The 26,644-nt window shown below is 45.2% G+C and overlaps 1 protein-coding gene across 5 annotated transcripts in view; it reads right to left on the bottom strand.

Annotated features, from left to right (window-relative positions):
- The window catches only part of LOC147446517 (uncharacterized), a 107,350-nt gene that overhangs the window by 65,780 nt on the left and 14,926 nt on the right, over positions 1 to 26,644 (bottom strand). For 3 of the 5 annotated variants that reach the window (XM_086525734.1, XM_086525735.1, XM_086525736.1), the window contains exons 3-5: positions 21,837 to 21,890; positions 21,377 to 21,488; positions 21,240 to 21,301 (exon numbers count right to left, since the gene is read on the bottom strand). In XM_086525734.1, the coding sequence (XP_086381860.1) occupies positions 21,240 to 21,301; positions 21,377 to 21,488; positions 21,837 to 21,890 (228 nt within the window). Of the gene's footprint in view, positions 1 to 20,279; positions 20,452 to 20,554; positions 20,701 to 21,239; positions 21,302 to 21,376; positions 21,489 to 21,836; positions 21,891 to 26,644 lie in introns of those variants that run through there. The other 2 variants (XM_086525737.1, XM_086525738.1) reach the window with 2 other exon arrangements.

Below are 26,644 nucleotides of genomic sequence, written 5' to 3'. Positions count from 1 at the left end.
ACAAAAGAGATTCTACATGAAGCAGGTGATTGCATACGTCTAGAAACAGGATGGAATGATCCAGTGGACTCATTGTCAGTGCATGCCTACATTATAAAATGCCAACAAAATGAGGCAATTGTAGAAGAGAAGCGCAGACGTGAAAATGCTGATGAAGGACCATCAAAAAGAGCTTCTAGAAGTGGGGGAAGAAGCGACTCAATGCCTTCTCAAACACCCTCAACACAAGGAGCATCTCCACTTGAAGTACTCATGGAGGAGTCTACAACAGGAAAGAAGAAAGAGCCAACGAAAGGTGAGACAAAAGGCCCAACTTATAAACTACAACCTGATATTGAGGTTGCTACAGATTTAAAGAAAGTCTTGGAGGAAAGGATCTTGAATAGCAAGATTGAGTTTACTCTGGGAGAAGTTCTTGGCATTGCAAAGCGTGAATTCCATGAGGAGATCATTGACATCATCAAGAGAAAGAGGCAAACCCTTGCTGAAGTTTCTCGTCCACAGGTTGAAGGGGAAACCTCAAAGACACAAGGGATGCAACTGCAAAATAAGGAGAATGATGGAGCTGTGGTAGGATGCTACCAATCTAGTGGGAGAGTGAAGCAAGTGTATTTCTCAAATGATGATGAAGAAGTTGAAGATATTCCTAGGAGTTACTATTCACGAAGTCATTGGGCAAGGGCTACTACAGAAACTTTGGTCAAGGTAGGTGATCTTGAAGAGCCATTTGTTGCCTTGATTGACCATGGTTCAGAAATAAACATAATGTCAAAGAGTCTCTACAACAAGTGCAAATGGCCGATGGACACAGATCATGGCTAGATGGTAAAAGTGGCAAACAATTCATCCGGTGAATTGTATGCAGCATGTCCAGGTGTGAAGGTAACAATAGGTGATGTAAAGATTGACCAAAACTTCTTTGTACAGGATACATCTTCATATCATCTTATCCTTGGACAACCCTACATTGTGGGAGTTCGAATGGAAACAAAGGTAATGGACGATGGTTCAACATATGCTAGAATACGTAGCAAAGATGGTAAACGAGCTGTCCAATTTCTCACAGTCTGTGTAAACCATGAAAGAAATCGTGACAACCTCAGAGAACATCCTCTACCAAAGGTAAGCAAAGAGTTTCATGATCATAGAGAAATGATGGGTTTTGGCTAAGTACCATTGTAAAGCGGGATTGCAGTGGTACAGAAAGAAAAAGGGTCTCGCTTGATCCAAAAATAGGTGAAACTTTCTCGATGAGCTCCTTGGTAACAAGAAATGGATCAGTATGTTTTACAAAACTTGAAGATTTGAAGAGATATGAGAGGCAATATGTGCATAATGTACAAATAGGCATGAAAAAGAGTGGGTTGCTAAAGCCTATTGAAAATGTTTTGGGTTTGTGTGAACAAGTTTCTTTTGTAGATACTATGGGTGAGCTTGATGCTATAATGAGGTCTAGTTTGCATCTTGAAAATGAAGTTGTGGAAGTTTGCTCTATGGAAATGTATCAAGTAATAGAAGCCTTTAAAGAAAGCCAAACAGTTGGCCCAGAAGTCCATGTTGAAACTAAATACAAGAGTGTAGCAAAGAAGGTGAAACCAGTAGCTTCACCCTTACCACCCAACAATAGGGAAAAGATTGAACAGGCTTCTTTACAACCAAGTTTGCGGAATCTTAAAAAGATCGGGCATACCTTCACAAAGGAGTCCTTTCAAGAGTTGCAGATTGGTTGCGAGGAGTTTCTAACACAAGAGGAGACAAAGTGCTTCAAAGAAATTCTTTCAAAGCATGGTAAGGCTTTTGCATTTGAGCCACATGAGATAGGATGTGTTGATCCTTATATTGTAGCTCCTACGGTAATTTTCACAATACCTCATGTGCCTTGGAATCTGCGGCCTACTCCGGTTCCAAAGGCTCATTTGCCAAAGTTAGTAGAGCTACTGAATGAGAAAATCAAAATGGGAATCTTGGAGCCTTCTTGTGCTCCATACTCAAACAGGTGGTTCACAGTTCCAAAGAAGAATGGTTCTCTACGCTTCATCCAAGATATGCAACCAGTGAACAAGGTGACAATTAGAAATGTAGGTACAGGTCCAATTGTGGATGAATTTGCAGAGGCGTTTGCAGGGAGGGCAATCTACTCAATGGGGGATCTCTACTCAGGGTATGATCAATTTCAGCTTGCAATCGAAAGCAGAGACTTGACAACCATGAGGACACCTTTGGGTTTGGTAAGGATGTGTACCTTGCCACAGGGAGCAACCAACTCGGTTGCACATATGATGAATGGGATGAATAAGGTCTTACGTGACTTTATTCCTCAAATCACAATGCCTTTCATTGATGATTTGCCTATCAAAGGATGTGAAGAAAGTGACAAAGATGAAGCTTTGGATCTCAAGGGATGTCGCAGGTTTGTGGTAAATCACATAAATGATTGTGATAAAATTTTGTCTAGGTTGGAAGAAGTGAATCTTACATTGTCAGGGAAAAAGTCTATGTTTGGTGTCAAAGAAGTGCTCATTGTGGGGCACATGTGCAGGCCATATGGTAGGAAACCTTGTCCATCAAAGGTAGATGCCATCCAAAGAATGAAAGAAACATACACTAGCATCACTGAGGTTAGAAGGTTTCTGGGAACATGTGTCTTTTATGTTATTTGGATTCCACATTATGCACATGTAGCTGATCCTCTTTATCAGCTGCTTAGAAAGAATCAAAAGTTTAAATGGACAGAAGCACATGTAAAATCCATGAAAAAGCTAAAGGAGTTACTCCAGTCAGCAACGACTTTGAGAAACGTAGACTATGAGTGTCAAAGGCCAGTGATTGTGACAGTAGATACCAGTCCTACAGAGATTGGATGGGCAATAGGGCAAGATGACAAAGAAGGACACAGATATGTGGTAAGATTTGGAGCAAAGGTACTAAGTGCTCGCCAAAGAAACTATCCACAGATAAAGAGAGAGTTATGGGGTATGGTTACAGCCTTGAAAAGTGGGAAAGAGTACCTAATTGGTGCATGTGTGGTTGTAGAAACAGATTGTCTACCACTTCTTGGGATGATTACAAGCTGCTCAACACCAGACATTGCTATGTTGCGGTGGATTGCCTACATTAAGTCCTTAAATCCCGAGTTTAAGCACATTGCAGGTAAAGACAATACAGTGGCAGATATGCTATCAAGAGCAAGGTATGAAGATGAGTCGCAAATGATTGATGAGGGAGATGATGTAGGCACAAAATTCTATTCTATCTCTCATGTCAAAGGTAACAATGTCTGCATGACTAATTCACTTGAATTGTTCTTGAAAGATCTTTATGAAGGTGATTGGCTTTCTATTGGAAGGTACTTGAGTACTCTAACAAAACAGGATGATTGGTCTGAACAAGAATTCAAGAGGATATGCAGGAAAGCATATGGGTACTTTTTGAGGGATGGTTACTTGTGGAAGCATCCTAAACAAAAGGGTGCTACACCACAACGGGTTATATGTAAAAAAGAGACTCAAGTAAAGCTCATGCAAGAGTTTCATGAGAGTCTATGGGCTGGACAGAGGGATGTGTGGGCAACCTTCTCCAAGTTGAAAGAAAAATACTGGTGGAAGGGTATGTATAAAGATGTATCTCAGTTTGTAGAGTCATGTGTAACTTGTCAAATGTATTCAAATGTTCGACATCGTGATGGATTGCACCCTACATATCCACTAACCATGCACTATAAATGGGTTGTGGATCTAGTCACGATGCCTTTAGGACTCTGACAGATGAGATACTTGGTTCTTGCACGAGAGGACCTAACTAACCAGGTTGAAGGAAGAGCATTAAGAGCTAAGACCACAGAAGCTGTGTGCAAATTCCTTCTTGATGAGGTGATTTGCCGTTATGGTTGTGTGGAAAAAATCACTGCAGATCGAGGTGAACTGGATGCCGAAGAAGCAAGGGAGTTCTTTTCTAGATTAGGGATCAAGCTTTCTCTTACTACAGCTTACAACCCTGAAGGCAATGGAAAGAGTGAAAGAGGGCATCCTCCTATCATCAAAGCTTTGGCCAAGGCTTGCGAAGGAAGAGTTGAGCTAATGCATGGTCAAAAGCCAGTGATGCCGATTGAGGATACAATTCCCACATGGAATGTACTACCTTGGCAAGAGGGGCTTAGTAGAGAAGATCTCCTTGCACTGCGTATAAGGCAACTAGAGAGAAGACCTGGAGACATTGAAGCTGCAAAAGAACGACTCAAAAATGCAAGGTTGAAAAACAAGGACTATTTTGATAAGCGACATCGACTCAGGAGCAAAGCAATTGACAAAGGTGACTGGGTTTTAGTGTATGATAGTAGCCTTGATAACCAGCACACAGTCATGCATAAGTTCTCAAAAAGATGGTTTGGACCGTATGTTGTAAAGCATGTGCATGAAAATGCTACTTACAGCTTGTCTGAACTAGATGGTACAGAAGTAAAGATTCCCATTGCAGGAAAAAGGATTAAAATGTTTAAGAGAAGAGGAGACAATGATCTAGAAGATATGGATGAGGAAGAAGAGAAAAACACAGGTGAAGATCAAAGTGAACATGAAGCTCTGGAATCATCCAGTGAGGAAGAAGACAAGGAAGATGTACAAGAGGTTTAATCTTACAAAGAGACAATGTGGCACATACCGGAGGATGTGCAGGTTTAGAGGGGGTGGATGTCGTGCTGTGACACGTACATAGTGGGAACGCATGCTACAAGATCTATCTTGTATTTTTTTAGATACATAATTATATTTCCTATAGTGTACATATACATATTTAAGTATAATAATAAGCCTTCTATCTCATCCTATTATTTTTCTCAAGGGTAACATATCCTTACTTTAACATCAGAAAATACTATGGGAAAAGCATCAATAGCTCCGCCTCTTTAACTTGGGGTAAAAAGCATTGATTCTTTATTTCTACTATTTCATTATCATCTCACACCTTAGCTAAATCCTATATCTAGGGTAAACTCCAATATATATATATTCTATGTATTTTTTATATTTTTTTTATATTTCTTTTTAAATAGCTACTAGGAGAGAATCAAATCCTAGTGGGACACTAAGTGGCATGATTTCAAAGATACACTTATTTTAGTGCATTATTGCAAGCATGAGTACAAAACTTTGTCAAGAAGCAATGCCATGCTTTCATATGGCATGAGGTGTCCTTTGGAATTAAATGAAAGTCTAGGCTAAGGAGACCACATGAAGACTTTTGCTGCCATAAATGGACCCTATTTTGATGAATTTTTTACACAAGGTTCCAATCCGAATTGGAAAACGATTTTAAAATGAAAATCGTAGCTAATGAGCTGAAGTTTTTGCCCATATTTTTACTTTTTTATTTGGAGCCACGGTTGAGGAGATATGATCAAAATACTGGACCCCAGTCTGCCCACATCATGCAGGGGCAGCTCATTTCCAACTTTTCCAATTCCTGTTCACACTGGCTCCTCTCTTCTTGTGTAAACCCTTGGGGGTTTCCTTCACCTATAAAAGGGGACCTCTTCTTCCTTGGAAGGAACGCAAGCATTCAAGCCATTGATGAGAGGAATTCTTGAGGGAGTGAGTAGTAATGCCTAATTATACTTAGCCATTAGCATAAGCCCAAGCCTACACTTTCTCCTAGAGGGAGACTAGCCATTCTTGCAACAAGCTAACCTTGGAAGATCAACTCTAATCAAAGAAGGTCTTGCACTTGGTGTATCAATCAAAGTGGAATTATCCACTCTTCTTTTCTCTCCATCAATAATGGTGCCAAAGGGTTTTTCAAGTAAGATGTGTTCTACATTGATGTTTTCTTGATTTCTTGTTGTTTTCTTTTTCATCTCTAATTCAACATATATATATATATATATATATATATATATATATATCTAATATTATCTCCTTAACCAAATCTATCTCTCTCACTCTTAGTAATTCATCCTCTCTACAAATTTTAGGTTCTCTTTGCTACAGGTACATCTCTCCCCGCAGTATCCTTATTGTCTACGGGTAAGAATAGGGCTTGGGAGGGAAAATTCTCATCTCTTCACTTCTCTCATATCTACATTTCTCACATACTATCCTAGATGAATAACCCACATGATGATCATTTCTATCGCTTTCACTCTGTACAATCTATTAGAATTAACGTATGGATTAGCCGTAAAATACACTTTCAACAACGTATAGTGTTTCTCTTTGGCCCTGAAAGGCTCAATGAAATGCTTCTATCACCGGATCCCATCATACTACCTCTCATAGACTATAATTTTTCTTTTGATGTAAGCGTAGTTATCTTGCTATGAACCAAGAGGATTTGTACACACAATTAATCCCAATCACTAGACAAAATATATATATTATGGTAAGCACAAAACTACAATTCCAAAGAACAATTCGTAGCCTATTTGGTCAGCCAAGATTGAATGCCATTAACTCATCCATTAACCCTTTCATATTACCCATGATACGATATGACCATAGCCTTGATGTTTTCATCTTCGTATTGTTTTGACATTCTCTTTTGCGTTCTTTCTTTGTGTGTGTGAATGCAAGAGAGAAAGAGTGAGTCTTCTTTGATTGCACTTCTTTCCAAACCCTAGTCTTCATGGCATCTATGATTTAACTCCTTCATATAGTTTTTGTTGAGTTCTCTCACAAACTCTCACAGCCATAAGCCCGGTGCTTTCCTGGCAAGACCGTAAATTTCTCGACAACGTCTTCCCTGCACAGCTGAGTCTCGATACCCCCATTGTATCCATGACTTCTGGGCTGGAGCTGAGTGTGCTCGCATGATAGAGTCTGTATTGTTTTTTTTGAGTTAGTCGATGTTCATACTGTTCACGTTTCACTCCTAAGTCTTGCTATTGTTGTTTTGTTATTCATTGTCTTCTGTGTTTTTATTTTGTGGATGTGGCACAGATAGTGTGTCGTGCTCTCTACAATGGGTGCTCCTCAGTGCAATGTGCGTGACAATCTCACTCAAAACAGACTGGAAACAAGAAACAATAGACAACAACACTCACAGACACAACAGCAACAGCAACAGTAGACCACACAAATGACTCGACTATCTCAAAGCACTGATACAGACTCTGGCGTGGCAGCACACTCAGCTCCAGCCCAAGACTCTCAGGTACAATGGGGGTGTCGAGGCTCAGATGTGCAGGGAGAGTGAAGAAGTGCTCTGTGTCTAGACTCTATGCTCCAGACGACGACGCTGGACCATATATCCAGAAGATGATCCACCAACGGCCCATAAATGTCAGCCACCTAAGCAAATCTCCAAAGTGACTGGTGGTGGTGACCTGGCCACGATGTCCACTAGACCACCGTCCGTATCCTGCCACGTGTCACTGCCCAGCCCAGAGAGTCCGTCCAGTGTGAACCAGACTGAACCAACTGTACTAACTGAGTGTCTTGTGAAAGTGACATTGTAGCCTACTACAGGTTGCCCGCCACAAGACCGCTCATCGTCTCGGTGAGAGGAAATACTGAAAAACTAGGAAATAAAATCACTAGGTACCGCATAGTACATCTTTTTTTTGAAGTAGGTGCTAGGCCCAACCATGCAAGAAATGATTGCTGCTGGCAAGAGAATTCAACACTTAGAGGAGGAGGTTTCTCTGCTCGAACAGAGGATGGCGGATTCTTATGCAAAGATGATGACAGTTCAGGGCTGATTTGGGAGGGAAGAGGGGGATGAATTGGGAGGGGGCTGAATTGGGAGGGGACAAATTGGGAGGGGACGAATTGGGAAGGGACTAATTGGGAGGGAGCTGAATTGGGAAGGGACTAATTGGGCAGAGGGCCGAATTGGGAAGGGACTAATTTGGGAGGGGGTTGAATTGGGAAGGGACTAATTGGGCAGAGGGCCAATTGGGATTGGGAGGGGCGCATTTGGGAGGGGGTTGAATTGGAAAGGGGCTAATTGGGAGGGGCTGAATTGAGAAGGGACTAATTGGGAGGGGGCTGAATTGGGCAGAGGGCCGAATTGGGAAGGGACTAATTGAGAGGGGGCTGAATTGGGAAGGGACTAATTGGGCAGAGGGCCAATTGGGATTGGGAGGGGCGCATTTGGAACAGGGCTGAATTGGGAGGGGGCTGAATTGGAAAGGGGCTAATTGGGAGGGGGCTGAATTGGGAAGGGACTAATTGGGCAGAGGGCCAATTGGGATTGGGAGGGTGAATTTGGGAGAGGGTTGAATTGAGAGGGGCTGAATTGGGAAGGGACTAATTGGGAGGGGGTTGAATTGGGAAGGGACTAATTGGGCAGAGGGCCAATTGGGATTGGGAGGGGCGAATTTGGGAGGGCTGAATTGGGAGGGGCTGAATTGGAAAGGGACTAATTGGGAGGGGGCTGAATTGGTAAGGGACTAATTGGGCAGAGGGCCAATTGAGATTGGGAGGGGCGAATTTGGGAGAGGGCTGAATTGGGAGGGGCTGAATTGGGAAGGGACTAATTGGGAGGGGGCTGAATTGGGAAGGGACTAATTGGGCAGAGGGCCAATTGGGATTGGGAGGGGCTGAATTGGGAAGGGACTAATTGGGAGGGGACTGAATTGGTAAGGGACTAATTGGGCAGAGGGCCGAATTGGGAAGGGACTAATTGGGAGGGGGCTGAATTGGTGAAAAGGCCGAATAGGAAGAGGGAGTAGGTGGACGAATTGGGAGGGGGGGCGAGTTGGGGAGGGGAAAAGGGGGACGAATTGGGGAGGGGGAGGGACTAGTTTGGAAGTGTTGGGCGAGTTGGGGAGGGGAAGGGGGACGAGTGCGAGGGGAGGGTAGGTCGAGGGCTAGGGGGAGAGGGGAAGGGTAGATAGGGGCAAATAAAGAGCACTCAGCTATAGCTATAATGAGCATCATATGCAAGACAGCTATCATGATCTTGGAATTCATCCTGCAGGACGGGCTCTCTGCAGGAAGTTTGCTAGACGACGCAGAGGAGAGCTTTGTTCTGGTCAGGGAAGCAGACACCACAGAGGTTGGGGTTGATGTTTGAGGGGTGGTGACCTCCTGTAGTGGAGATTGCTTCTCGCTTATATACTTTTTCATGGGCTTTTCAAATTCAACGGCTTTCATCAAGAGGGCTTTCACCGAGAGAGCATCATGAGTATCTTCTGTGACCTTCAACACTTTTAGTTGGCGCATTAGGTTTAGTGACTGTGGAAACATTTGAAGAGGGTGTATCTTCAAGCCAAGAGTGAATAGAGACTCCATAACAAGGCATAGATTTGGTAGCCTCCAACCACTCGAGAAGATCATCATCTGACCCTTCAGGTGTAGTAGGTTGTTCTTGTTCAGGTTTGGTTTCCATTGACAAAGAAACTTGCTGCACCACGGGATCCATACCACCTTCTAAGAGAATGGGTTGCATCGAGGAGCCAGAAGTATGTATCCACATTGCGCCGTTCCCCCAATCATGAAGTGCTTTAGTGTGTCGCAGCCATGGTCTTCCAATGAGCAAAGGAAATCCGCCCTCAACCTAGGGAAGACGAACCACAACAAAATCCAAGTTAAAAGTAAAGTCTTGTACCTGCAGAGGCACATTGTCCACTATGCCCACTGGGTAGACTGTCCGCTGGTCCGCCAACGTAATTGTGAAGGGAGCAGGGCGAGTAGGCTGTAGACCTAGAGCTAACATAGTGAACTCGGGCATCAGGTTGATGCCAGATCCACCATCCACTATCACTCCTGAGAATTGCCGACCTAAAACGGACACTGTAAGGCGAGGGCTTCTATAATCAGTGAGTGGAGCAGCGGGATTAGATATCATATAGGACTCTGATGGTCGCACTGGGAGGTGCCCGCCACTAGGACCTGCTTCAGGATAAAGTGACTGAATAACAGCAAGGGTGTCACTTCTAAAATTTGCATCTAGCCGCAACATGTCATAAAGGGACACTTGTTGGAAAGTGTTCATCAAGACTGTCTCTGTTGTAAGCTTCTCTTTTTCTACCTGTTGTTCCTTTGGTATCTTGATCTTCTGCAGATCGGAAACTGCTTCCAAGAAAGCTTCATCAATATTGGAGAGCAAAGATTTGGATTCTTTCATGGCACTGGGGGATTGCTTGTTAACAGCTGCAGGCAGGGTATTCACTGGTGTGAGAATGTGTGGGGGAGTTGAACTTGATGGAATGCTAAGACCGAGAGCGGCTCTCTGGGCCCGGGTGAGAACGCCCGATGGCTCCTCTGCCAACTGCGACGGCTTATTTTGAGGGGTAACCACGTGGGTAGAAGGGGGCAGCTGAGAAACAGTGCTAACTGCTATCAAATTGAGCTTGGGAAAGGCAAACTCAGTCTGGCTTTGACTTGGGTTAGAAGCCGTAGATGCACGAATTTTAGGGCAATCCTTATTGTAGTGATCCTTCATATCAGGGCAATGACGGCAGGGAGGAGACCCTTCGGGCAAAGGGCATTTGCTTTGGTAATGACCATATTCCCCGCATCTGTAGCACAAAATGGGCCGATTCACTGGAGGAGTCGAAGGACGAGGTGGTCCTTGCTCCATGGAGTTGGAGGTGGAGGCATAGAAGCTGTGAGGTGGTGAGGGAGCATGGGTATGATAAAAGCTCTGAGAGGGAAAAGTGCTCTCCATATCTTGCATAGGAGGGGCTGTCAGCAAAGGTGGCATATGGTGTGGATGGCCACAGGGAGAAACCATGTTGGATGCAGGTGTTGGCCCTTGCTGAAGAGAAGGACCAAGACTTTGTTGTATTTGTCGCAATCCTTTGAGGTAGTAACAATCCTTGTCCTCATGTCCAGATTTTTCACAGAAGTGGCAGTAAACCCGAAGGGGGCGTTCTTGTGGAGGGTGCCCTGGAGAGCGGCATGAGCTACACCAAACCGTAGCCTTAGTCTCTTGCTGACACTTGAGCTCTTCTAGCTCGCGTTTAATTTGTTCCAATGCCTCATGATGTGGAGGCTTCTCTTGTCTAAGAGAGAAGGACCTCTCCTCTTGAAGAGCTCGCTGTAACTTTAGGGCTTCCAGTTCCCTGCGTAAAGAAGTTAAAGGATCAGAAGGACTTTCCAAAAACACAGAGGGGGTCTCTATGTGAGGGGGGTTGGTGAACAGCTTCCTAGCCCCCTCTATCCTCGTAGCAGCTGCGCTGAACTCCTCCAAAGTGGCGTCGGGTCGGAGACTCTCTCGTAGTTTTTGCTGAGAACTTTTGGGAAGCGCCTTCTCTACCCACTTCTTAACCATAAATTCACCTGGTTGTTGGGGAAGCTTGGCAACCAGAGACTTGGTTTTCGTCATAAGTTCTACAAAAGTCTCCTCTGGCTGGAGCACCATGTTGGCTAACTCATCCAACACCTTCTCTTGGTAGTCACCGGCCTGAAAGCTGCACAGAATTGTTGCCTTAAGACTGCCCAGGTTGCAAAATGGTTCTCTACAAACTGGCTGTACCATTTGTCTGCTAAGCCATCCAAGGTGGATGGAAAGAGTACCAAATAAGCATCTTCCCTGTTAAGACCACGACCCCTACAAAGAGATACAAACTTCCTTGCATGGTCGTCAACATCTTCTGAAGAGAGACCTTTGAATGTAGGGAACTTGATGTTTACCTTAGCCAAAACGCTAGCCAATGGCTCCATGGCCCCTTGCTGAGCCTGTTGCTCGGTAGCCTGCTGTAGCAGAATAGGAGAGAGCTTCACTGGAGAAGGTGATCTGGAAGATGTGGAACCGGAGGGAGGAATGGGTGATGCCGTATGTGGAGGTATGGGTGATGAGGTTGGACTTCTAACAGGTTCCAAGGGTCGTCTTCTGTTGTAGTACTTCAGAGGACTCAGGAGTGCGCTTTGACGCTCGACTGACCGCCTTGTATGTGTCATGTAGTGACCACCAATCCAACCGAACCCTGGGCAAGAAAACCTGTACTGGTTGAAGACAGATCTAGACTCAGGTTGAAGACAGGTCCAGACTCAGGTTGAAGACAGGTCTAGACTCAGGCTGGACCAAGGACGAGGAGAGACTAGACCAGGGACGAGGACAGATTGGACCATGCTAGAGAGACCAGACCAATTGGACCAGGGCGAGATAGGACCAGACCAGATGGACTAGACCAGGGACCAGACCAATTGGACTAGGGCTAGAGAGGACCAGCCCAAAAGGACCAGGGCCGAGAGAGGAACAGACCACCAGGCTACACAGTGCCGGGCAAAGTAGGCGAAGCTAGATAAACCCAACTAGCTTCAAGATTTGCACTTCACAGAGAGTGAGACTTCAGTTGAGGTCCCACCGTCATCGCCAAAATGAGAGCACCTGTGGCGCAGATAGTGTGTCGTGCTCTCTACAATGGGTGCTCCTCAGTGCAATGCGCGTGACAATCTCACTCAAAACAGACTGGAAACAGGAAACAATAGAAAACAACGCTCACAGACACAACAGCAATAGCAACAGCAACAGCAACAGTAGACCACACAAATGACTCGACTATCTCAAAGCACTGATACAGACTCTGGCGTGGCAACACACTCAGCTCCAGCCCAGGACTCTCAGGTACAATGGGGGTGTCGAGGCTCAGATGTGCAGGGAGAGTGAAGAAGTGCTCTGTGTCTAGACTCTATGCTCCAGACGACGACGCTGGACCATATATCCAGAAGATGATCCACCAATGGCCCATAAATGTCAGCCACCTAAGCCAATCTCCAAAGTGACTGGTGGTGGTGACCTGGCCACAATGTCCACTAGACCACCGTCCGTATCCTGCCACGTGTCACTGCCCAGCCCAGAGAGTCCGTCCAGTGTGAACCAGACTGAACCAACTGTACTAACTGAGTGTCTTGTGAAAGTGACACTGTAGCCTGCTACAGTGGAGTGAGATCTCATGCACACTGCACTGAGGAGCACCCCACTATAGAGAGTACGACACATTATCTCTCCTACAGGTGCTCTCATTTTTGGCACGCCCGGTGGGACCTCAACTGAAGTCTCACTCCGTCGAAAGTCAAGTCGAGGAGCTACCTGGTTTCAAATCCCTGTATCACTCGGTCTGTTTGCACAGGTCTGGGCCTGCCTCAGCTTGGTCCAGTCTAGTTTTCCCTCGACCTGCTTAGTTTTCAACCTGCTCATCTAGACTTGCTTGTATAGTCTCTCGTCCTAGTCTAGTAGTCTCTAGGCTGGGTCTAGTCCTCTCTCGTCCAGGTCTAGCCAGGAGTAGACTAGGTCTAGTCCTCTCGTCCAAGTCTAGTGGAGTCTGGACCAGTGTACAGTAAGTAAAAGTCTCCGTGCTCGAAGCTTGGGTGGCCTTTTGGTTACTGCATGACACATACAAGGCAGTCAAAAGAGCGACAAAGCCCACTACTGAGTCCTCTGAAGTACTACCACTGAAAGCGTCAACCCTTCGTGCCAAGTAGAAGTCCACCAGCCCCATTACCCGTACCTTCCCTTGCAGCTACCTCCATCCCTCAACCAGTTCTACACCTCCCGAGTCACCCCCATCAATAAGCTCCAGTGCAACAAGATCCTGCACAAACAACCATGGAGGAGCTCACAAGCGTTCTAGCTAAGGTGAATATTAAGTTTCCGACTTTCAAGGGTCTCTCCACAGAGGATATTGACGACCATGCCTGGAGGTTTGTTTATGTCTGCAGAGGTCGTGGCCTCAACCGAGAAGATGCCTACTTAGTACTCTTTCCATCCACCTTGGATGGCTTAGCCGACAAATGGTACAGTCAGTTTGCAAAGAACCATGTTACGACGAAGTTCTCTGAAGCTTTCAGGTCAGGGGACTTCCAAGAGAAGGTTCTGGATGAATTGGCCAATCTATGCTCCAGCCAAATGAGACTTTTGCAGAACTCATGACAAGAACCAAATCTCTGGTCGCTAAGCTTCCTCAGCAACAAGGTGAATTTATGTTTAAGAAGTGGGTGGAGAAGGCTCTTCCCAAAACCTCTCAGCAAAAGCTCCGAGAGAGTCTCCGACCTGACGTCACTCTGGAGGAATTTGTCGCAGCGGCTACTCGGATAGAAGGAGCTAGGAAGTTGTTCACCGACTCGCCTCAGGTAGAGACCACCTTAGTCTTTTAAGAAAGTCCCGCTGACCTCTTTACGCAGGGAGCTAGAAGCCCTAAAGTTATAGCGAGCTCTTCAAGAGGAGAGGTCCTTTTCGCTTAGACAAGAGAAGCCTCCACACCATGAGGCTTTGGAACAGATCAAGAGAGACCTAGAAGAGCTTAGGTCTCAGCAGGAGACTAAGTCTATGGTATGGTGTAGCTCATGCCGCTCTCCCGGACACCCTCCATAGGACTGCCCCCTTCGCGTTTATTGCAATTTTTGTGAAAAGTCTGGACACGAGGACAAGGATTGCTACTACCTCAAGGGATTGCGACAAATATAGAAAAGTCTTGGTCCTACTCTTCAACAAGGGATAGCATCGGCATCCAACATGGTTTCCCCTATGGCCATCCAAACCACATGCCACCTTTACTGACAGCCCCTCCTATGCAAGGTATGTAGAATACTTTTTCCTCTTAGAGATTTTATCATGCCCATGCTCCCTCATCCCCTCAAAGCTTCTACGCCTCCACCTCCAACTCCATGCACTAGGAGCAAGAACCACCTTGCCCTTCGACTCGCCCATTGAATCGGCCCATTTTGTGCTATAGATGGGGAATATGGACATTGCCAAAGCAAATGTCCCCTGCCAAAAGGGTTCCCTCTGCCGTCATTGCCTTGAAGCAAAGGATCACTACAGTAAGGATTGTCCCAAACTTCGTGCATCCTCGGCTTCGAGCCCAAGTCAAGGCCAAAATGAGTTTCCCTTTCCCAAGCTCAATCTGATAGCAATTAGCACCATCCCTTAGCCGCCCCCTTTTGCCCATGTGGTTACCCCTCAAGACGAGCTGCAATTGGTAAAGGAGTCAACAGGCATCCTTATGCGGGCCCAGAGGGCCGCTCTCAGTCTTAGCATTCCAGCAAGTTCAACTCCCCCACACATTCTCATACCATTGGATACCCCGCCTTCAGTTGTTGACAAGCCATCCCACAGTGCCAAGCAAGGATCCAAATCTTCGCTCTCCAATATCGATGATGCTTTCTTGGAAGCAGTTGTTGATCTACAGCAGATCAAGGTACTAGAGAAACCACTGGTAGAAAAAGATAATCTTATAGCAGAGACAATCTTAAAGAACACCTTCCAACAAGTGTCCCTCTATGACATGTTGCGGCTAGATGCGAGTTTTAGAAGTGACACCCTTGCAGTTATTCAATCACTTTACCCTGTAGCAGGTCCCAGTGGCGGACATCTCTTAGTGTAACCATCAGAGTTCTACATAATATCCCATCCCGCTCCTCCCCTCACTGATTATAGAAGCCCTCGTCTCACCGTGTCCATCTTGGGACGGCAACTCTCAGGAGTGATAGTGGATGGTGGATCTGGCATCAACCTAATGCCCGAGTACAACCTACCCGCCCAGCTCCCTTCACAGTTACACTGGCTGACCAGAGGACAGTCTACCCAGTGGGGATAGTGGACAAGGTGCCTTTGCTCAGGTACAAGACTTCACCTTTAACTTGGATTTTGTTGTGGTTCGTCTTTCCCAGGTTGAGGGCAGATTTCCTTTGCTCATCGATAGACCATGGCTGCGCCACACTAAAGCGCTTCATGATTGGGGAAACGACGCAATGTAGATACATACTCCTGGCTCCCCAATGCAACCCATTCTCCTAGAAGGAGGCATGGATCCTGTACTGCAACAAAGCTTGTCAATGGAAACCAACCCTGAACAAGAACACCCTACTCCACCTGACGGGTCAAAAAAAGATCTGTTAGAGTGGTTGGAAGCTACCAAGTCTATGCCTTGTTATGGACTATCTATTCAACCTTTGCCTGAGGTCACACCCTTTTCCTGTGTTCCTACCGTCACTGAGCCCAATGAGCCACCTGAGCCAACACCTAGTGTAGAAGTCACAGAGGTTGATTGCTTAGTTGGCCCTTTCGTAAAAGCCTTTAAGCTTGGTAAGCTCGCCAAGGACCGCAGCAGGAGGAAGTTTGTTGTCGCTGTCGGTGCTGCCATTATGACAACTCAGGTCATGGTATCTGCGTTCTCATTGTGTCTCTTGCTCGTCTGCTATTTCCTACCCAGCCCCTCTCCACCTCTCCTTTGCTCTTGCCCTCTCCACACCCCCTTGCCCCTATCCACCTCTCCCTTGCCCTCGCCCCTACCCACCCCTCTCGCCACTATCTAACCCCCTCCCTCCCACCTCCGCCCAACCCCTCCCTCTCGTCCCTTTCCACACCCCCTCGCCCCTCTCCACCTCTCCCTTGCCCTCGCCCCTACCCACCCCTCCCTCCCATGTAACAAACTGCTGACGTGTCAAAGCCTAAAGAATGGAGCCAACTCACAGATGTGGCCGAGAGGCCTAAACTGTCACAAAGTGATGACATGGCTGCCCGAGAGCAGAAACCCTAACACTAATTTCTGCCAGAAACCCTAACTGCTGAAACCCTAATTCTAAAAGCCCTAACCCTAAAACTTGCAAACCCTAATGCTGCTGCTAGAAACCCTAAAACTGCAGAAACCCTAACCCTAACCCTAAGGACAACAGGGAGATTTCAACGTTTTGCGCTTGCTGATGACGTGGCAGGCTGTACGGATTTCCATGATTTACGCTGGCAATTTTTTGGCTTTGCTTTTGGACCAGAAGCTTTTGAGTTTTGAAGGCTTTTCACTATAATTGCTTTTTAGGCCAAGGGCCTTTAAATATGAGGTTAGGGCTCATTCTTTGGCATGCTTCATGGCAAAGGTGCAGAAACTGGAGTAGCGGCTTGTACTGTGTTGATGCAATATAAAGAAATGCCGAAAGGGGCACCAACGTTTGGGGCCAATACTCTCTGGGGTGGAATTCCGCCACTCCGTGTCACCTGTCGTCTCTCTCTTTCAGTTAAAAGTCTGTTCAGTCTGTTCTTTTCTATTGGCACGTGGTGCCCGTCTTGTGACATCCCACCTCGCCCCTACCCTCCCCCCTCACCCCTACCCACCCTCTCCCTCCCACCTCGCCCCTACCCACCCCCTCCCTCCCATCTCGCCCCTATCTACCCCCTCGCCCCTACCCTCTCCATCTCGCCCCTACCTACCCCTCCCCTCTTCCCTAGCCCTCACCCACCTCCGCATTCAAGTTAGATTTTGAGCATTGCCTTGCAGAAAACACAAAAATTTTCACAAGTTTAATCGCGGCGGAGGTCCCTAAAACCGAATGTATTTCAGGTTTGGCTGCATTTACACTAGCGTTGTGGGATTTGTTCCTCTTGGGCAGTTTTCAGTTTCTACTTTCTGGACAGCTTACCTCATTGAGAAGGGGTCATTACTTCTTCAACATATCTTGCAAATATCTACATTGCTTCATTGGTACTTCCTCCTAGAAACTCAAAATCTTCTCCAAACATCACCTTCTTCAGTCAGAGTGTTCTGCGGTTTTCCTGCTTGTTTCACTTTTCTCTCTAGTTTTAGTGTTCTATCTCACTGGGACGGTGAGTGGTCTTGTGGCAGGCAATCTGTAGCAGGGCTACAATGTCACTGGCAAGACAGACAGTTAGTTCAGTTGGTTAGAGTGGGTCATAGTTGGTCTGGAGTTCACGCTGGACGGACTCTTGCCTAGGCAATGACTCCTAGCAAGTGATACGGATGGTGCTCTAGTACAGCTAGCTCTCGGCTATGATGGTCTACTAATGGTCCCCATATTTGCACCCCATAAAGCATAGCTGAAGTAACCAATGTGTCAAATAGCCAGAGCTTTGTTTGAGGTTTCTGAAACTAAATTTGTGAACACATTCTCCCCAAAGCTACATTTGCTCTTGTCAGTCTAGCCTCTGTTGCTCTCCTCAAGGAGAACACTGGCTCACTGAAGACCAGTCCCAGGTAAGTGTATGCATCTGTATACTCAACCGTGTGCTAACCATATGTGAAGGTCGGTGCAGATCGCCTGACCCACTGTGTTGTGGTGTTGAACACCATAACTTTGGTCTTGCCAAGGTTCACTGACAAGCCGCTATCACTAGCAAATGTGTGCAATGCATCTAAATGCAGTTGCATCCTCTTGGATGAATCTCCGATCAACACAATATTATCTGCATATAGTAGTAATGAAATACATCTCTCGCTAGTTGTGCTCCTCTGTCGCCTCCCCTCTCAATGTAATTTGAAACCTCATCTACATACAAACCAAACAATGTAGGGGAGAGTGGGCATCCCTGTTTTACTCCAACAGTGGAGTGAATATGCTCAGATAACCCCGCATGAGTACAAAAGTGCCCCATGACTGTCTTGTATAAAGCCGTAATTTCCCAGATCAGCTCTTTGTGTAGTCCCATCTTCTATAATCTTTGCATCAGTTGAGTTCTGGTAACCGTATCAAATGCTTTGCGAAAATCCTCAAAGGGACGGTAAATCCTCCTACCATGTGATCTACTTTTCTCAATAACAGCGCTGAGTGTCAATACATGATCAAGAGTAGAAAAACCCCTCCTGAAACCTGCCTGATCTGATGCTCGAATGCCTGCTCTCTCTGCTCATCTACTCAACTACTGCTCAAGAATGGATGCATACAACCTAGCTAGTGTGTGCCCAATCATGACAGTACGGGTATTCTCCGGAATCATGGGGTCTCTTGCCTTGACGATAGGCACAATAGTAAACATGCTCCAAGTACCCGGAAAATCCTCATACATGGCTCGGTTGAACATTGCTGCAAGAAGCCCTGCAAGCATATTTCTAACATGAATGAAGTGCTCCGCCATCAATCCATCATGATCATAAGATCTCCTGGTCCTCATCCTGTCAATGGATTTCTTTACCATCCGAGCGGTAAAGAAAGTGCACATATGTGGGCAAGGCTCCAGAGGGTCACGTAGGGCCTGCTGCCCTGGAACTGTGTACATATGCGCCCCAAATCTCAGTGGATGTGATAGCCGGTGTGGAGGGGGATAAGTCCTCTTCTTCCATTGCACAAGGCACCGGAAGGCTATTTGTCATTGTCTATGAGTACTGGCTCCCAGGAGCATCTCTCTTTGGAGTGTGGCTCTCGTCTCTCTACACTCCTCATCATACTAGTTGTTCTGAAGCATACTCCTAGAACATTGTCTATGCCTGGGTTGGGTGTGTGGGTATGCCTCTACTGTTGCATCAAGTAGAGTCTCTATCAATATTTGAGCAAGCTCTTGTAAATGGCGTCCTGGTTCCTTTGTGGCCAAGCGTTTGTAAATAGTATCCATGTAGACAGATTCAGCCCCCGATGTAAAAGTGTATCGAGTATGCATAGGTGTCTGGTCCAATGGACCTGTACTAAACTGGAATGAAACTGTAAATGTGAGGAGGGCGTGATCTACTGCTACCCCAGCAGGCCTTGGGCCGATTGTAAAATCTTGAATAGATGGTATAAAACTGGGTTGAGCCATAACATAGTCCACTGTGCTAGCTTCATGTCCGCGAGGAAAACAAGTGAACCCATTCGCTGCTGGAAACATCTGCAGCTGTTTAGGATGGCCAATCCATGTGCAGTCCCCATACCTGTCAAATATTTCGCATACTCATTATGCACCACATCCTGTGAGCACCTAGCCGACGATCCTAGATCTCTAACATCCGGCTCTCTTAACATATCTTTCAAGGTATCATAGAAGGCTGTTTGAGAGTGGCTGTCCTGGCATTGAAATCCCTTAGGAGTATGACATCCCCATCCCTAGAGAACTCCCATATGTCCTCATCTAAAATCATGTATGGTGATCGCCACTTGGGCGATGCGTAGAGAGATGTACTCCGGGGGAATAGCACATTGCAATGTAAAGCGGCCTCCCCGTCTCTGTTCTCACCCTAACCCACATATATCTAGCACGCTTCTCTCTCAGAAAAATACAACGAGAGGGTGCAACTCGTCCTTGAATAGAATTGCCACACCTCCTGACCCATGTCCTCTATCTGAGCCACCTCCAATTACTCCAATCACATCCACACTCCAATCACATCTACCAATCAATATAAATTTCTCTCCATGACATCTGCAAGTTCATTAGTAGCTTGTCTTTAATAGTAGTAAGACCAAATATAGATCATTTTTTTTTTCTCTAAATGAAGTTTGGCAATGAACCTTGTTGAGGTATCAAGCTCAATCGCCTACATAACCATCGCAATGTTTTACCACCACAAACTTCGAGTGAAGAATCAGAAAGAGGACACTCTATATGAGAGAAAAATAGAGACTCTCCCATGCTGAAAAAATAATAGACAATGGCAAAATTTCAAAATGGGAGGGAAGAAGATAGAGGAAAGAAGCCACCTTCTTTGCGTTGATTCCCTTGATAGCTTTAGCTTCCACCCACCTTGTGAGATAGTCAATAGTCAATATGATGTACTCCTTTCCATTGCTTGATTTTGGTAAAGGACCAATGCCATCAATCATAAGCAATAATGTATTTTTAAGGCTCTAATCTGAGACAATGATCACCTTGCTTTTGACATGGAAAATAGATTTTAGATAAAAACGCACATCCCTCTCAAGAGACAACCATGTAAAACGTGCCCTCAAGATACAAAAGATAACTTGATCTTTACCTTGATGACCACTCTCCTCATGAGATTGTTGAAGGATAAGTGCTATTTCCTCTTTGTAAGGCATTGTTCTTAAGATATCATCTTTGCCATGCATCATTAGGTCCTCTTCCACCATCAACATGAGCCCAAAGGAAGCATACCAATTTGACTCTCATCGCGTTGAGAAGTCAAGCCTTAATCTCCCTACGTTTGTATTGAATTTTTTGAATATGGACTCACAAAGAGATGTAATTTCTCGTATCAGTTCACAAGGCACTCTCATGTGTCTACAACTTATCTTTCTTTGGATAGGCTCTATGGCTAAACTTAATGAATCTTACCATATTTACAAGACATTTTGCCACCAGACATTTTTCAAAAGTATACCTACGTCACCTGCTTATCATGCACACACATAAATTCTAATGCTTCAAAGCAATAAAAAAATGTAGTAAATTGTCAAATCATTACTTAAGAAATCCATGCATAAGAAATCATACCAAATATTACGTATATCTACCAGTTCTGCTTGTACTATCATCACTGGTAACATTCATTTGAAGAGCATTTACTATTAGTAAGTTGAGATTCTTTATACTATTCCATTGGCTAAGTCCTTAGGGAGAAGTCTCACTAGCAATAAATTAGCAGAAAGTTTTACAAGGATCACAGCAAACTAGAACCTTGAAGGAAATTAGCATTTTACCTTGACAAAAAACTTTTGTGCATGGCTTCGAATCTGGACCGTTGTCTTGGTACCAATGTGCTCTGAAATAAGTTTGAAAACCAGAAAAGCTGTTAAATATCCAAACCAGAAAACCCTCATCTAATTTATATGGATACCTTTGATATGGCCCCAAGATCGGCCATAAAGCTTTAATGCCTCCAGAAACTTCTGATGTTCTTGCTCTGTCCATTTCTCCCTCTGCTTTGTTATGGTGTAAGGTTTTCTTACCTGTGCAATTGTGTTTCAAAATGTTATGAAAGTACCGTAGGCACAGGGCCCTTTGATCAACTGTTTTTCCACTTCCCAGTAAAGCTTACAAAAGCAATGAAGTGTGGGAAGAAAAAAAGGACACAGATTATTGGTTTTCAAAAATATTCATGGTTAAACTCAGTTCTTACTAGAAGAATGTGTGCGTGCTCATGCATGCGTGAGTGCAAGCATGTGTGCACATGCGCAAAGCATGAACATGCTTATCCATTTACTGAACTGTGTCTATGTACCCAATGCTATTACAGAAACAAAGCAATATACCCTTTTATTGATTTCATCACTTGATGATGAGATATTACTACTTACCATCCTTGTCAGAGTAGGGTCCTTTCCACCATTTGGTGTTACAGAAATAACATCCTGCCAGTAAATTCTTTAGTTAAACAACAAGATACAAACTAGTAATGGACGGACGTTCACGGACCCACAAAAATTACAAGTTTACCCTTCTTAATGAAAGCATCACCAGTTAAATTCAAATGCAAATTATCTTGAATTCTAAGCAGACAGTACTAGCTCGCTTAGCAAAGAAAAAATCTTTGTAGAGCTGGCAGATGAGCTCTCTGCATGCTGCTTCCCCTCCTCACCCTAGCCTTCTTGTGAGCTGCAGACCAGGTTTCATGTCCGGTTCCTCCCGCATTTTGTGGCACAGCTTGCACCACAGACCCCACCCCTTTCACCACCAGAGCCACTCCTCACCACCCGTGAAACCGGCCCGTGGGGCGGTAGGCAATAGATGACTTTCCCGACGCATACGGACACTTTGCAAAACCTGGAGAGAATCTGCAGCACGCTGAATTCTCTGTTTTCTGCCTTGAAAATGCGCCAAATCACCTCTACAGCGGTCCCCTCGCGTCCCCGGACCTCCCGGGGGTATTAGGGACCATTTAGGGCCGAAACCCTAAACCTGCAAAAATACACAGCAGGCTGTATTCCCCTGTTTTGGGCTCCGTATCGCGAGCCGGTCGCATCCGTAGCAAGTCCTTGAGCTCTCGCACCTGTAGGGCTACTTGCCCTTTGAATCGGACGAGATTTCTCACGTGAAACCTCTCCGAACTCGATTAGCAACTAGCTAATCCAGTACCTGTGCAAGAGGCTCTTGCCTCGGCAAGCGCACATAAACCCACACAACTGTACATAGGTCAAATGAAAAGCCCTCTTGTGGGGCATCACATAACTGCACGGAGGGGAGAGAGAAAGCAGTGAATGTTGTGCAAGGCTTCAGTTCTTGCACTTCATTGTACATAGAGGGTAGGCAAGCACACAGTAGCTTTGGTACCTGCAACAATCCACCATACGGCTGAAAAATGCAGCCCACCTTTTGTTTTAATGCTTCTCTCTCTCTTAAGTTGGAAAAATGCCCAAAAATGTGCCATGTGGCACTCATGCATTAATTCCCTGCTTAGGATCTTTTGGCCTAAAAATATCTCAACCGGTTGCTCAGTTGACTTAGCGGCAGAGTAATGAAATGTCTCTCTTGTCATTCCAGAGCTAATGATGCAAACAGATTTCATGGCCCAAGATAGCAGTTGCCTAAATTTTAGGAGATGCTTCCATTGGACTCTCACTGGTCATCTGATCGTCTTTCACCACTGGGACCACATCCAAAAATGCAATGTAGCCCAGTTTTCAGGTGATTTTTTTTGGATGACCCCACCTTGTCACTGTGCCTCTATGAAGTTAATTTCCTAGTATCCACCAACTTGCTAAGTGCGACGGGGGGACCTACATGATCCTGAACTGAGCCTAGACATCCTCTTACTATACGAATTCGAATGCCGACCAACTTCCCGTCTGTGGCTGAAACTACCGTTCACATTGGTCATACAATGTCCGACCATTTGCAACTTTAAGAAGAGGGTCTCAAAAATAAAACAAAAATCATTGGAAAGAAACCAACAACTAAGGTTAGTAGTTGCCACGTCCTCGTGACATGGTTAACAGTTGCCACATCCTCGTGACATACCCCCCTCTTGTAATCGCAAACGTCCTCGATTGCATACCATAAATACACGCCACTGATGATCTTGTGTTGTTAGCACTCTTTTATCATCGCATGTATCCGGAAGAAAGGTCGTAACACATAGACACAAATGACTTAATGAGACCTTCATACTTTTGTCATTTTCATCTATTACACTGAATTCATATGTACATTTGATGTGCTAGCCCTATCATTACCCCTCGTTTGAGCACGTTGGGTTCGGGCATACGCAGGTTGTAACCCAAAGGCTTCAAGGTAAAGCTGCAATACATTTGGTGACTCTGACAGTTCATGTTGTTCCATCCACTTTGCATCCATAGGCGGATAGTTCTTGAACTTCACCAAGTAGCGTCTTGCAACCTGTCCTTTAACTTTTTTGTCCTTATGTGCCAAAACTTGCTCAGGTACCAGGATCTCATCAAGTTATTCAACTTTTGGCTGATCCTCATCTTGCATATCTTCTGGCACATCACCCATGAAGGGTCTTAGAAGACTCACGTGAAACGCATTATGAATCTTCCACGCATTAGGCAATTTCAGCCTGTAAGCCACATCGTTGATCTTGTCAAGCACTTGAAAAGGCCCATAGTAACGCATGCTGAGCTTAGGAAACAACCGTTCCTTGCCCTTCATCTTCTTTAACCTTGCATTTTCGAACCTTAACAGAACCCAATCACTAGGTGATAATAGCAATTCACGACGGTGACGATCAGCAGCCTTCTTCTGCTTTGCCTGAGTCTTCTCCAAGGTAACTTTAATTTTCTTATACATTTCATCCATGTTCTCAACATATCAATATGCTTCAAAGATCTTGTCCTTTGTATGCAAGATGGGAGAAACTTTTTTGTCGCCTTCAACAATCTCAAAAGGTGCCTTGCCAATCGACGAATGCACCGTATTGTTGTACGCATACTCAAGCATAGGCAAATACTGTTCCCACTTGGCCTTATTATCTGACACATAGCATTTCAGCAAATCTAAGACAGTCGAATTAGCCTCTTTTAACTGTCCATTAGTTTGTGGATGAAATGAAGACGAGAACTTGAGCATAGTGCCCATGTTCTCAAACAATCCTCTCCAAAATAAACTTCCCATGCAAGGATCACGATCACTGACAATCGATTGTGGCATACCATGGTACTTAAACACATTGTACATGAATAAGCGTGCCATCTTATCAGATTTTATCTTCTTCCTGACAGGGATAAAATGGGTCTGCTTGCTGAACCTGCAGATAATGGTCCATATGCCATCATTCCCTATTGGCGTTCTTGGAAGATCAAAGATAAAGTCCATAGCAATGCTTTTCCATGGCTTATCTGGAATCGGTAGTGGTTGTAACAACCCTAGTGCCTTTTGCCTGTCAAACTTGACCTTTTGGCAAATTACGCATGCTCGCACAAAGGCATCCACATCTCTCCTCAAGGTAGGCCAATAGAAGAATGTCTCTACCTCTTTAACTGTCGCATCAATACCACGATGCCCTGCATATGGTGGGACATGACTCTCTTCCATGACCTTATGTCGCAATGGCCTTGTGACACAAAGTCTGCCATGCATCATCATAAAACCATCTCTGAGGAGGTAGTGCTCATGATGTTGCCCGTCTTGCAACTGTTTAAAGATCCTTGCAAAATCTTCATCAGTAGCATACTGTCCCTTCATGTCATGTAGCTAAGGAATTGATGTAGCTGAAATTTGTGGCTTCCTTGATAACGCATCAACCACAACATTCTTCTTGCCTTCCACATGCATAATCTGGAAGTGGAACATAGAAAGAATGTTTGCCCATCGCATATGCTTTTCGGATAACTTTGACTGTGTCAAGAAGTATCGCAAGGTCTAATGGTCTGTTTGGACAACAAAATCAACACCTAAGAGATAGTGTTGCCAACCAGAAAGCGCATGTGTATATGTATGCATCCTAGCCACTTATCTTGCTAGGTGGTGCCCCTATTGTGTACCTCCCATGATGAGGCCATCATGCATAGTCTTGGTGTAGAGGCCACCCGGTTTGTTTTGCACTTCCGCCTCTCACTATCAACCTATCAGTACCTCCAAAATATCAAAAAGAAATTAGCTTACCCTATTTCCAAGCGGCTCCTCTCTTGTGCAGTACACACCGCACCAAATTCAATCCACTGATTCGACGAGCAGAAAGAGTTTAACCAAAAGCCTCAAGGTAAAGCTCTAAAATCTAAGGAATATCTACTAAGTCCTTCTCCTCCATCCTCTTTTAATCAAGAGTTGGATAATTACTAAGCTCGACCAAACACCTGCGGACCAGCTTACCCTTCACTTTACTTTCCCCATGCCCCAGCACCTATTTTGGTAGAAGAATCTCCTCAATTTACTTTGCCTCTAGTTGCTCCTCTAGGTCCTTGTCCACTAGCACCTTACCCTTGAAAAGTCCCGACAGACTTGCATGGCAAGCATTGTGAATCTTCCACATATCTAGAAGCTTTAGTCTGACGGACACATCATTGATCATTTTGAAACCTAGAAGGGCCCATACCATCGCATACTAAGCTTTGGGAACCGCCTCTCCTTAGCCTTCAGTGTTCTAAGGCATGCCTTTTCAAAGTGAAGAAGCATCCAATCATTTTCCTTCAATTGCAAGTCATGTCGATGCTTGTATGTTGCTTTCTTATGTTGTGTCTGAAAAATCTTGTCCTTGGTGCACAAAATACATGGAACCTTTTTGCCACCCTAGGCAATCTCAAATGGTGACTTCCCTATAGATGTGTGTGTTACGAGACTGTGACAACCACTATATATATTTGTTGGTTTCTTTCCCTCGATTTTTATTTAATTTTTGGAACCCTCTTGCTGAAATCACAAAATGCCCCGTCCTTGGATGGCCAGTGTGAAACGACTGTTCGCCGAGAGTTTCACCCGCAAGAGTCAAGGCCAGGCAGCCACTAGATGGTTGGGCCAATCAGCACTGGAATCCGACGAGTAAAAGAAGTGGCTAGGCTCGAGTAAAGTCATTTAGGCCCCAAGTAGGACTTGATAAGTTGGTGGATACTAGGAATTAAACCGAAAGGAGCAAACTGGACACATGGCAGTAGGAGAGCAACCTGCAAGTCAACTCACACTCAAAAGACTATCCCAAGAGGGGGTGCCCCAA

Source organism: Adiantum capillus-veneris, chromosome 12 (assembly GCF_014529385.1).
Source record: "Adiantum capillus-veneris isolate H3 chromosome 12, ASM1452938v2, whole genome shotgun sequence".
NCBI lineage: Eukaryota > Viridiplantae > Streptophyta > Polypodiopsida > Polypodiales > Pteridaceae > Adiantum > Adiantum capillus-veneris.
This window is presented reverse-complemented; position numbering and strand designations above follow the sequence as displayed.